The 13,605-nt window shown below is 48.6% G+C and overlaps 1 protein-coding gene across 1 annotated transcript; it reads right to left on the bottom strand.

The window, feature by feature from the left end:
• Positions 1-1,941: 1,941 nt before the first annotated feature.
• On the bottom strand, positions 1,942-2,724 carry LOC308551694 (melanoma-associated antigen 10-like; the record flags this gene model as incomplete). The annotated part of the gene is made up of 1 exon (XM_081126345.1): positions 1,942-2,724. One exon carries the CDS (start codon positions 2,722-2,724, stop codon positions 1,942-1,944), a length of 783 nt encoding a protein of 260 aa, XP_080982471.1.
• Between the last annotated feature and the right edge of the window lie 10,881 nt (positions 2,725-13,605).

Here is a 13,605-nt window from a genome sequence, read left to right as displayed (position 1 = left end):
GGTGGTACCCAGAAGCAACTAGGCTGGAACTCTTCCCTGGCCTAAGAGAGCCAAAGCCCACTCCATTAAAGTGACAGTAAAGGTAGGTTATCTTGAGTGTAATTACTACAATTCTAAGCAATGTCTAGATATTGGTGGCAGTAAAATGAATGAAAATAGTATTTTTGATGGATTAGTAGCTGGGAGGGAAGGAGGAAATTGGTATTTGACTTAAATTCTTGGAACTCTGCATTATATCAGCCTGGGAAGATTACCCCATATTCAAATTAATATGTCCTCTAAAAAGAAAAATTTAATGAGTTTTATTTGTGAAGCTATATTTTTGCCTGATTTGATATTCCATCTCCTGTTGAGCTGCATATTATCTGAAAATGCCCAAATGAAAACAAAATCCCAGAGGAGAGGTTCATAGGGTCTGGGGACAAAATAATATTCAAAATGACTGCCATTAAAGTTTCAATGTCAGGTACTGTACCAGATGCTTTCTTACTTTACATACATTCCAGCAGTCCTTCCTATGAGACAGGGTTTATCAAACCCATTTAACAGGCGAAGAATCTTAGTGCTCAGTAATTTCCCAAGATTTTACTGCTATTAAGTGACAGGGCTGAGACAGAAATACTGGTTTGAATACATCTAGGCCCTGTGTTGTTCCTACCTTCCATACCCAACCAAAGGTAGAGGCTTCTCTGGTTTATCCAGGATCCAAGGACTATCATATATCTAGACATTGCTTAGAATTGTAGTAATTACACTCAAGATAACCTACCTTTACTGTCACTTTAATGGAGTGGGCTTTGGCTCTCTTAGGCCAGGGAAGAGTTCCAGCCTAGTTGCTTCTGGGTACCACCACAAGGGACTATCATCCTATCCTCAAGTCATTGTAGATGATGTGTCTAGAACACCTAGTTCATGTACTGAGTTAACTACACTAGGACTAAAGTGCAGGACACCTACCATACCCAACCCAAGGATCCAAAGTAACTACTAGGCAACTTTCCATTCCAGGCTTTTCTCGCTTCAAAAACACACCGCCTGAGAGCCTGGCCCCTGCCACCACCCACAGCTTAATTTATAATTAACTCCCATGGAAGGAATTGCAGTTTCCCAAAGCACCAGACTTCCTTGGCTCAGGGCGTTTTCACTTGACTGCTCCCATCTGGAGTCTCACCTCCTCTCTCCTTGTTTTCACTTTTTCTTTAGGTATTGGAGGGCATCTCACCATCCTCCTGATGTGAGTGCTGCTCCTAGCTTCTACCACTCTCTGGGTAGTGGTGTGTCTGGCTTATCCTAGTATCTCCACTATTAACACAGTGCTTTCCAAAGAGAAAATATACAATTAATGTTTGGCAAATAAATGCATCAGTGAGCATTTATAAAGTTCCTTTATTAACATTTGCTAAGATCACTTCTACTTTCTTGAATAAGCCAAGCAAATACAGGTATATATCTTTTAATTTTATAGAATACACTCAAATGGTTAAGGAATCCAAAAATTAACCACCTGTTACACGCTCCCCCCTATTTTCTGCTGGGTTCTTTCACATTTCCAAGGAAATTCCTATTCCAGTGTCATGTTATTTTCTTCCAGATCACAAAATAAGATGGAAGGTTCCCCAATTTATTTTTCAAAATATCAAAACTCATTCTTAAACCTGATAAACAACAATGCATGTGAGACCACTTTCATTCACAACTTAGAATCCTAAAGCTAATAAACCATCCATTAAAAGGAACAGCATTTGAAAAAACCCAAAAGGAGAGAAGAAAAAAGATACACCTCCATGTCATCAATATAAAACAGGAACACAAAGTTGTACACTGTGTTCTCCCCAGCCTGACCCTGACTCTGACCCTCCTCTGCTTAGAAACGTGAGTGCCCTTTTTAAACAGAGTGAAGATTCGGGCTCGTTCTTCAGTTCTGGAAGGAGAGGCTGCAGACTACTGCTGTGCCACGAACATGGCAGCAGCACGACCCACGGGGCCAATTCTGGCCTGGGCTCTCTCCTGCTCATCTCTTAAAGCTTCCTCATACCAGCATGAGAAGGAAATGGGGTCAATCCCTTTGATCTTGGCCAAAAATTCCAGAACTTGCAACTTACTGGTTTCAGCATGGGCCCTTGGACCCCACATGAATTTGTAGCGTGGTGGATCACTATTAGGCACCTGCTGGTACTCCAGGTAATTCTCCTGCACCCAAGTTCTGGTGATGAGCTTCCTAGGCTCCCCATAAATGAAGTGCTCCCTCCCAGCATAAACTCCCATCATATTCAGGAATTCCCAGACATCTTCCTCAGGGGTGCAGTTGCCCTCTAAGAAGATCAAGCCCAGGATGATTATCAGGAGGCCGTTTTTAGGCAAGCTCTGGTGGTCACTGACCATCTCATCATAGGTGAGATCTAGTGAGTTGACAAGGACATAGGAGTGGGTGGCGGGGACCACTTCCTTCACATCAATGCCAGAGATCACCTCCAAGCACTTACAAGCTTTCTTGAAAATCAGAGAGAATTGACTCCTGCCCCTTCTGTTAACAATTTTTAGCATTTCTGCCTTTGTAACAGGCTTCCTCAAACGATACTTGAGGACCATGAAACGCACCAAATTGGTCACGTTCTCATGAACCGGGTCCCTATGCAAAGATTCAGGGTCTGCTGAGGTCTGCAGCAAGCTTGTATCCTCATTTTCTTGGTTGCCGGAACCTCCAACTGATGTGCTCCGTGCCATGGATCTCTGAGGACTCTGGGGAGGTCTTGATGTCTCAGCAGCAGGCTCCTGCTCCTGCTCCTGCTCCTGCTCCTGCTCCTGCTCCTCCCCCTCCCCCTCCCCCTCCCCCTCTGCTTCCTTTTCCTCCTCCTCCTCAGGGGTGCCTGGGATCACGGGAGAGGAAGGAGGGGAGGGGGAGGGGTAGGAGAAGCTGAAAGAGCAAGAGGAGTTCTCCTCCTCCTCCTCCTCCTCCTCCTCCTCCTCCTCCTCCTCCTCCTCCTCAGTTATGAGAAAACTTCTCTCACTTCGGGCCTGAAAGTTTGGCTCAAATGTGAGACGTGGACGCTTTGAGGAGTGAGACATGATGACCCTTGTTGGGGGCAGCAGGTGGAAGTGTGAGCAGGAGTATGGGAGATGAGATCCCAGGAGCCTGGGGGAGAGAGGGAGAGAGTCAGCGGCCTCAGCAGAGAAGCGCGCCCTTGGTAGCTCTGACAAAGGCTGACTTACAGGTCTTCTCTTTAGCGGTGCTCTAGGGCCTCCCAGGGCTCCTGTCTTCCTGGATGGTTTGTCTCCTATGAACCTGTAGGATGATGTGAGAAAGCTCCTCAGGGTGCAGCCGGCCAGCACAGCCTAAGGCTTCCGGGGCTGACTGTGAGCGGGTGGTGTTGGGGACTGTGGGTGGAGACCTTGGTAGACATTCCGAGTATGTACCTCACACTGACTCCTAGCTCTGCCTGGGCCTCCTCTGCTCTGCTGACCTGAGGACATGTGCCTCACACCGAGGCCCTCTTCTCACAGCTCCTGGACCCCTCTTCTCCTACTTGAGGGTTACCCGTATCCCTCACATCGATGCCTGGTGGGGCCTGGGACCCCTCCCTCTGCTGTCCTGAGTCCTGACTCTTTAGAACAAGCCCTTACCTCCCTGAGACCACCAAGAAGAAAGTGAGGGTGCACCGTATCCAGCCACTGTGCCTCAGGGCCTCCCAGATATCACAGCAGGGGAAGGGTAGAGCTGGGTATGCCTTCAGTCCTAGGGTGAGGATGTGCTGCCCTGAGTGCTCACTCGGGGTCCTTACCTTAAACCCTGGCAGAGTCTGGGACTCCTCCCTCTGCTGGCCTGATGTGGCTGCCCCTCAGACCACTGCCTCCTCAGAACAAGGCCCTCACCAGCCTGAGAACCCCCGGGAAAACGTGACGAGGCACCACATCTTGCCACCCCTGCTAGGTCCTTCCAGTGCTGACGGCAAGGGCTGGGCCCCATCAGTTTGATGCTGGGTTATCCTCAAGCCCCTCCTCAAGGTATTCATCTTTCCTGCTGACAGGTCCTGGGCCATCCCCTGCTAACTGGACACCCCCCGCCCCCTCAGAACATTACCTCACCTTGCTGAAATACCTCCCTCACCCTTGGAAAAAAGTCAGAGCATACCACGTCCAGCCAGCCCTGCCTGGATCCTGCCAGAGCTGAGAAGAGGAGACAGCCAGCCAGGCTCTGCACAGTCTCTTCTTTCTGGGGTGGGAATTACCTTTGGTCCTCGCCAAGGGTCCTTTCCTGGACTCCTGGTAGAGCTGGAACTCCTCCCTCTTCAGACTTGGTGTGGCTCCCGCAGCTGACTTGCTTTCATACTCAAACCAAGGCCCTCAACCCCCTGAGACCACCAAGACAAAAGTAAAGAGACATCACATCCAGCCATCCCTGCTCAGGGTCTCCCAGGACTGACAGCAGGGGCTGAACCCCATCTGTGCTAGGATGGGGGTTCCTTCTGTCATTCCTCAAGGTATTCCCCTTTGTTCCTGGCAGGGCCTGGGCCCACCTCCTCTTGTGACCTGAAATCAGCCCCTCAGACCAAGGCCTCGCTTCCCAGAAACACCTCCACCCACTCCATGCAGGAAGCGAGGGCTCACCACATCTCGGCATTCCTGCCCAGGTCCTCCCAGGGTGGATAGTGGGAACAGGGTGGAGTTGCTGTGAGGCCCCCCCTTCTGTCTGAGTTAGGGGGCACCCTTAGTCCTCCTTCAAGGCCCTTATCTTACCTTGACTCCTCACAGATCCTGGGATTCTTTCCTCTGCTGATGTCACCAGCTCAGACCAAGGCCTTCACTTCCCTGGGACACTCCAGACAAAAGAAAAAAGACACCAAATCTAGACACCCCTGCCTGGGGTCTGTTCTGGCATGGGGAATACACTCAATCCCCCCTCAAAGTATTTATTCATCTCTATTCCTGGCAAGATCTAACCTACCCTCCACTGACCTGAATCTCCCCCTCCAACCACGACCTTACCTCCCCAAAGCACTCCATCACCTTGACTCCTGGCAGAGCTCCTAGCAAATGTGAGAGTTTTCCCATCTGGCCAAGTCTGCTCAGATCCTCCCAGGGATGAGATTCTGTGGGGTCCGTATTTTGGGGGAGGGGGGCCTTCATGACTCACTAAGGGTCCTTACCTTGACGCCGGCCACAGCCTGAGACTCCTTCTGAACTGATGTGGCTCCCCCTAAGACTGTCGCCTCCTTAGATGAAGGCCCTCACCTCTCCGAGACCCTCCTCCAGACAAAAGTAAGGAAATGTCACATTGAGCCAACATTGCTGTGCTCTCCTGGGGTTGATTGGGGGGGGGGGCAGGGTGGGACTGGGGCCCTTTAGCTAGGATTGGGGTGTTTTCAAGGCAGGCTGAGGCCACATCTACCTAGGGTGGGAGGTCCTCTCTCTCCAGTCTCACAGTCCTCTGCTTGATGCCTGGCAGGGTCTGGGTCTGTATGTCCTATTAACTAACCTGAAGTCACACGCCTCAGAAAAAGCCTCAGCTCCCTCAGACTCTCAAAGTGGAGGTCAGAAAACAACACATTTGATAACCCTGGTGTGTGGCCTGCCAGTCACTGCAGGGGCATGTTTCTGTGAGATCCCTCTCTCTGGGGTGAGAGGTCCTCCAAGTCCTCCCTCAGAGTCCTCATGTTGACACCTCGCAGGGTGTGACACCCTTCCCTTGGCTGAACTCAGGCCACACTCATCGGAACAAGGTCTTCACCTTCCTGAGACACCCCTACCCCCATGGGAGGGGGCGGGGGACTGAGGGAGGACCACATTCAGTACCCATGCCCCTGGTCCTCCCACACTGACAGCAAGGGCAGAGAGCACCTGGGTCCTATCTGCTGTGCTGTAAGGAGTGCTCTCAGTCCTTAAACTGACACAGCCCCAATTTGGGCCTCGGACTCCTCCCTCTGCTGAGCTGTCCCTGCTCTTTCAGGCCTAGGTTCTCTCTCCCTTGAGAACCTCCAGATAAAAGCAAAGCGAGGTGCCCAGCCGGCATGGTTCAGTGGTTGAACTTCGACCCATGAAGGAGGAAGTCAGGGTTCCATTCCGGTCGGGGCACATGCCCGGGTTGCGGGCTCGATCTCCAGTAGGGGGAGTGAAGGAGGCAGCCGGTCAGTGACTCTCTCATCATTGATGTTTCTATCTCTCCCTTCCTCTCTCTGAAATAAAAAACATATTGGGGGGGAAAAAAAAAAAAAAGTACAGAGAGGCCACATCCTGCCACTGCTGCCCAGGGTGTCCCAGGGCTGACGGCAGGGACTGAATCCCATCTGTCCTGCAGTGGCGGGAAGGGGGGAATCTCCTGCCCTCCCTCAATGTATTCAGTGCCTGCTCAGATGAAGGCCTCACTTCCAAAAGGCAAGCCCCACAAGTTCCTGGAGGCGGTGCGGAAATGTCACGTGACCGCCGGTGCCCGAGTCCTCCCATGGTTGACAGGGAGCGGAGTGGGGTTTTCGCGGGGCCCCTCTGTCCGTAGTGGATGGTCCCAGCATCCATCCTCAAAGTGTCCGTATTTATTCCTAGCAGGGCCTGCATCTCCTCCCTCCACTGCCCTGGGTCCGCACCCCTCAGAGAAAGCCTCACGTTCCGCCAGACTCCAAAACGGCAAGTCTGTGCTTACCAGGGCTGACAACATAGCAACGCCGGGGTGGGGGTGCTGGGAGGGCAGGGGGTGGCGCACCCTCTCTGTGGTGAGTTCTCCCCTCAGCACTTTCTCAGAGCTGCCTGACGGGGGGGGGGGGACACCTCCCTCTTCCGAGGCCAGGCCTGCCCCAACTGCCACAGCCTCCGGTCCCTGAGAGTCCCAAGTGGGAAGGCGGGACTGGACCCACCATATTGGGGAACACTGCCCGCGGTCTCTCAGAGCTAACAGCAAGTTCATGGCAAAGCTGGCCGCCCACCGCCCACCCCCAACATACACACTGAGTGGAGGTTTCCTCCCTTAGGCAGGACTAGCGAAAGCCTGCGGCTCCTTCCTCTGCTCACCCCACACGGGACCCACGGGCGAAGCCTCGCTGCCCTCAGACTCTGGCGACGAGAGAACCGAAACGCCACCCCCCCATCTACGCGTGGAGCCCCCCAGGACTGCGGGCACTGCAGGACGGAGCTGGGCCCCCACCCTCTGCAGCGGGAGACCTCCCCCTTCTTCCTCGGGGTGCTCACCTTCACGCGGGGCACAGCCTGGATGTCATTTCTTGCCCTTCCGACCGACCTAACTCCGCACGACTCGGAGAAAACCTCACCGGCTTGAGAGGCGAAAGGGCCAAAGAGCCGAGTTCCGGAACCCTGTTGGGGTCCCCCGCGCGGCGCTGCAGGGGCAGGGCGGGGCTGGGGTCCCAGCACCTGCAGGGGGCAGTGCCTCCAGGCCTTCCTCAGGGACCTCGCGCTGATGATTGGCCAGCCCTAGGGCTCCTCCATATGCAGACCGCAAGCCCCGCCCCTCAGACTGGCAATGGAGGGCGCGAACAGCACATCCGGGGAACCTCTCCCAGGGTTCACGGTGAGGGCAAGGGGTGGGGAAGGGGGTGGTGGCGGGAGGCTCCTGCGCCTCTCGCCGAGAGCAGCTCCCCCCCCACACCTCCAGTCGCCGAAAGCAGCTCCCCTCACACCTCCCGTCGCCGAGAGCAGCTCCCCCCCTCACACCTCCAGTCGCCGAGAGCAGCTCCCCCCCCTCACACCTCCCGTCGCCGAGAGCAGCTCCCCCCCCTCACACCTCCCGTCGCCGAGAGCAGCTCCCCCCCCTCACACCTCCCGTCGCCGAGAGCAGCTCCCCCCCCTCACACCTCCAGTCGCCGAGAGCAGCTCCCCCCCCTCACACCTCCAGTCGCCGAGAGCAGCTCCCCCCACACACCTCCCGTCGGGTCCTGCTTAAGGCGCTGACCTGAGGCGCAGCCCCTCAGAAGGAGTCTCCTGTCCCTCCGACTCCCAAAAGCATAAGCCGCGAAGTGTCACGTCCGACGCCTGTCCTGTGCATGGACTGGCTGGGGACCAAGGGCACAGGCAGGACGGAGCTTGGCCCCCACCCTCTGTGGCGGGAAGGTTTCCCCTCCTCCTCGAGCCCCTCCCCGGGACGCCTGGCGCAGCCCAGGATTCTTCCCTCTCCTGACGTAACTCCGCACCCCTCAGGGAAAACCTCAAGCCCCTGTTTCCCGAGAGGAAAGTCCTCAACCGCCACACCCAGAAGCACTGCCTGGGGTCTCCCAGGACAAAGGCCGGGGCAGGGCGGGACCAGGGCCCCCTGCTCTGTCTGGGGTGGAGCCACCACTCAGTCTTCGCCCCGACTCGGGCACCGCCGGGGCAGCTGCCCTCTGCGGACCGGACCGGCCTCCCTGGGCCCCGGATCCAGCTCCTCCCCACCCTGAGAACACCCAGCTGGAAGGGGCGAGGGAGCATCCCGTCGGCCACTGTGCGCCAGGGCTTCCCAGGGTTGACCTCAGGGGCAGGGCGAGGCCCTCCCCCCTTCTACCCCACACTCTCGGGGAATGGGGGCGTCCGTTCAGACCCATCCAAGGCATTTCTCTGTACTCCTCACGGGGCTTGCATGCTCGCCGTTTGCCGGGCCTGAGGGTGCATCCCTCAGGCCAAGGCCCCAAGCCCGGGAGGCTCGCCCGCTGAGAGGAGGGCGTGAGGGAGGGATCGCGCCCGCCTGGCCGCCCAGCTTGGGCCCTCCCGTGCTGACAGCATGGGCGACTTTCTGCGTAGGTCCCCTCTTTCTCGGAAAGAAGTCTCCCAGGTCCTCTCTCGGGATCCTCCCCTGGGGGGCTGGCAAGGCCCGAAGGCCCTCCCCCCACCTGACGTGGAAAGGGGCAACTCAGAGCCAGGCCCTCACGTCTCCCTGATGCCCTAGTGTGACGTCAGGGGGTGCCACGTGCCGCCACCCCACTCTAGGACCTCCCAGGGCTGAAGGCAGGGAGAGGGCCGGATTCCCTGCTACCGCCTGGATGTAGGGCGGGCTTCAGGGCGGGCCTCCCTCCGGGTCCTCAGGTCTGTGAGTCTGTATGTGTGTTTATGAGCTTATGTGTGTGTATATTTCTATTTATAAAACTGGTGAATAAACCAGTCACTTAAAATTATAAAAGTAGAAGTAGAAATTGCTTTTAATTTTAGGATTTGTTTAGAAAGTTAAAATCCTGGAACTCTACCTACAAATGTATAAACTCAGGTGATTACAGGTAACAGAGTTGTCTAGTGGAAATTAAATGTGGATGATGGGATCCGTACCTTACTTGTTTCTACCAGTATTTTAATCATGAAACTTTAAATTCTGCATCCACCTTCTATAAAGTATTACCTGTATTATATATTGAAATGTGCAACCTTATGCCACCTGACCTTCCATTTTTCGTTGTATAAAATAGGACCAGAACTGCCTGCCCTATCTACTTCATCTGGGTTTTGTGTATGCCTGTGTGTGTGTGTCTGTATTCACAGTTTGCAGAAAGTGAAATTTCACATCTATGTCTCCATAAAATAGCAGAATTATTTAAGAATTACATCTAGAATTAATATCATGAAATGACAGAGATTAAGTTACTTTCTAAAAATGTCAATTCATGGAAACATAGAAGAATAGAATCTACTTTAAGCAACAATTCCCTCTCTAGTAATTTCACCAAGAATTTAAACATTTTCCATTATAGAGAATACACTGTTTCCTGAGCAGCAGTGGCAGCAGCAGCAGAAATGGCTTGGGGGCTTTAGCTCCCCCCACTTCCCACCCCAACACCCATTATTTTTCCTCAATTCATGGATATGGACAAATGAAGTCTTCAAAATCTTATATAAATTGCTATGTAAATGTAGTTTCCAATCCAGTCCCTTAGAATCCACTTGTGATCAGAGTATCACCTCTAAATCTCTCCCACATTAAAATTATTGAGCTATCATTATTTTTAAGAAAACATACTAGAACTCGCCAGGCCAGCATTGCTCAGTGGTTGAGCATCAACCTATGAAACAGGATGTCATGGTTCGATTCCCAGTCAAGGCACATGCCTGGGTTTTGGGCTCAATCCCTGGTGGGGGGCGTGATGTTTCTATTTCTCTCTCCCTCTCCCTTACTCTCTCTGAAATCAATTAAAACATATTTTAAAAAAGAAAGAAAACCTATTAGGACTTAGTCCAGTTTGACTATTAGACTGCATAGTCTGACGTTGAACCAAAGTTTACTTCACTCTTAACTCTGCCCATACTTACGGTTTTTACCCATATAAGGATTTCTGGGAACAGATAAACTGATCTTTCTGTTCCCCAAATCTCTTGACATATCTAAAGTAGAACTCTAATGTGTGTTTCAAAGAAGAATTTTAAGTGTCCCTGAGTGGCAAGAAAGAAATGGAAAATTTCAGCATGGGTCACATAATTATTGCCTAATTGATTTAAGGTTGGACCACACTTCTTGTAACCATTCCCAATAAAAAGGAAGCTCCCAGTGGTTCTGAGAGAAGCATCTGGAACAATTAAGTTAATAATATAAACTTCTGGGAGAATCATCCATCACAGCAAAAAAATCTAAAACACGATGCTCCAGGGGCCAGATTTATGTTAACAACACAAATCACACAGCTGTAAACAACTCTACAAACATGTTAGGGAGAGTTAAGTGGATCTTTCTGGAGGACTATTAAGGTAGTTGTTTGAAGGTAATATATGACTATGACAAAAAATACAGAAGTCTCCTGGAGAGAACAAGAATCAGTTTAGGGCTACTGTGAAGCTATAAATATTTCACAACATCATGCTGTGTCTGAAAAAAAATTATTGGATTTACAGCACCCAGCCTCCCTTCATATGTAACTTACTATGCATAAATGTTCAGACATTTTGTAAATGATGGAAGCATTTGAAACAGCAAGAGAAACTGAAAGCCAAGACTCTATTAACACCCCCAAATAAGGAATAGGGTGGTTTAAACCCTTCATTTTGACCTGAGTGAACCTGTCTGTGATGATGCTAGTGAGCACCAAAAATAAAAGCAATTTAGACTAAAATAAAGGGAAACACAAGATCCAAAGACTTCACCTTGAAACAATCACAATTTTGCCTTTTACCTCCTGTGGGAATATAGTCCAAAATCAGGATTCTTTTCAGACCTGAGAGACCATTTGTTTTCATTACATTTGCAATTTTTGAAAAGGACCATCTCATTTGGTGCGAAGACACAGGGAATGTGAAATCCCTGGATGACTCTTAAGGATCCTCTCCTCCTATTTGCAGACAATAATAACAACAATAACAATAAAAATAATAATAATTAAGCTTGTACTTTAAGCAGTTGTCTCTCTAAATTGTAAATAATTGTCACACTAAGGATAGCCTATTCATAAAAAAGAACACTTTAGAGTATATGTACATTAAATTATGTTTAGGAATAATTAATCTTTTTCCAGCATTTACCTACCATGAATTATGTGCTGTGGTGGGCACTAAATATGTAAAGTCACAATTCATAGCATTAAAGGGCTCATAGTATAGTAGAAGACACAGATATATGAAATAGTTCTTATAATACACCAAGAGAGTTGTTATAGACCAACAAAATGTAAAGTGTCATGTTAACACAGAAGAGATGATGCTGTTGCAGAACCATGATAAAAGGTTATAAGTTGGTCAAGGGAAAAGACGGAATAATAGATTTGTAAAGGGCACAGAAGTCTGAAATAAAATAATATACTTAGGAAATATAATATGTGCTTTTGTCTGATGGGATGCATGAGACACATAAGGGGAAGGAGGTGTAAACTGTTTTTGAAAAGCAAGAAGAGAGAAGTCAGTGTAGGTGGGGCATAGAAGGAAAAAGGCACAAGATAGGATGGAGGCTTTCTCTACGGTTCTCCTCTTTTCTGAGACCTCATGGAAATCCCCCTTAACAATCCAGTCATGGTAATGTAGACTTTTTCTAGCATGCACCTCCAAACTTTTCCAGACTTGGCTTATTCTCCAGTTCCAAAGTAGATTCCTCATTTTTTAGGTATTTGTTATAGCAGCTACCACATTTACAGTACCAGTTTTCCATTTTAGTCCACTCAGGCTGCCAGAACAAAATAACACAGACTAGATGACTTATATAAACAACAGAAATTTTTTTTCTCACAGTTTGGGAGGCTAAAAGTCTGGGACCAGGGTACTAGCTTTGGTTGGGTGAGGTCCCTCTTCAGAGTCAGAGTCTTCTCATATCCTTGAGTGACAAAAAGGGGCAAGAGAGCTCTCTTGGGTCTCATTTATAAGGGTATTAATCTCATTCATGAGGGTTTTGTTCTCATGACCTAATCACCTCCCAAAGGCCCCACTTCCTTAATATCACATTGGATATTAAGATTTCAACATATGAATTTGGGGTGGAGGCATGAACATTCAGATCATAACAAACTGTTTGCAGTGTGAATAACTGAGGGTGGCAGTAGTAAAAATAGGGAGGCCTGTCAGGAAAGTATTTTAACAGTAAAGGCAATAATTCATAAGAATCTGAACTAGAGTGACAGTGGAAATGGAAGAGTGGAAAGATTAGAGTACACTCACCAACACTTAGTTCGGTCAGCCTTTTAAATTTTAACAATTTAGTATGTGTGTAATAGCCTATCACTGTCACTATGGTTATAATCTGTATTTTCCAAATTACTACACTGAACATCTTTTCATATACCTATTGGCCATTCACATATCTTATTTGTTGATGTATCTGTTCCAATTTTTTAAACCTCTTTTAATTGGATTGTTTGTTTTCTTATTGTTGAGTTTTGAGAATTCTCTCTATACAAGGTGTCCCAAAAATGTATACACACTTTAACAGCTGATAGCTCAATTTTTAAAATAAAATTATTTTAATAAACACTTTCTTTGTAATTATTTAAAGTGTGTATATATTTTGGGGGGACACCCTATATATTAGATACAAGTCCTTGATTGAATATGTGATTTTCCAATATTTTTTCCCAGATTTGGCTTATCTTTTCATCCTCTTAACAATGTATTTGAGAGAATTTTTAAAATTTTATTGAAGCCCAATCTATCAATTTATTTTTTAATTTGGTGTTTTGGTATCATATCTAAGAAATTGTGTCTAACCTAGGATCACAAAGATATTTTTTTTCATGCTTTGTTCTAGAAGTTTCATAGTTGTAAGGTTTATATTTAATTTTATGTTTCCTTTTGAATTAAATTTGTATTTGGTATGAGGTATAGATCCAATTTATTTATCTTTTTTTGCACGTGAATATCCAGTTGTTCCAGCACCATTTATGGAAAAGACCATCCTGTCACTGTAGCTTTGCCTTTGCATCTTTGTTAAAAATCAATTGTCCAAATATATATGGGTTTATTTCTGGACTCTTCATTGAACTATTTGTTTATTGTTATGCCAATGCCATAGTGTTTGCTTAATGTCGTTTCATAATAAATCTTAATATCAGATAGTGTCTTACAACTTTGTTCTTTTTCAAAGTTGTTTTGGGTACTCTAAATCCTTTGCATATCCATGTGAATTTTATAGTCAACTTGTTGATAGCTACAAAAATTTTATTGGTTATTTAAATGGGTTTGCTTTGAATCTATATATGAAGTGAGGAAGAATCAACATCTTAGCAATATTGAGGCTTC

Source organism: Miniopterus schreibersii, assembly GCF_964146895.1.
Source record: "Miniopterus schreibersii genome assembly, chromosome: X".
NCBI lineage: Eukaryota > Metazoa > Chordata > Mammalia > Chiroptera > Miniopteridae > Miniopterus > Miniopterus schreibersii.
This window is presented reverse-complemented; position numbering and strand designations above follow the sequence as displayed.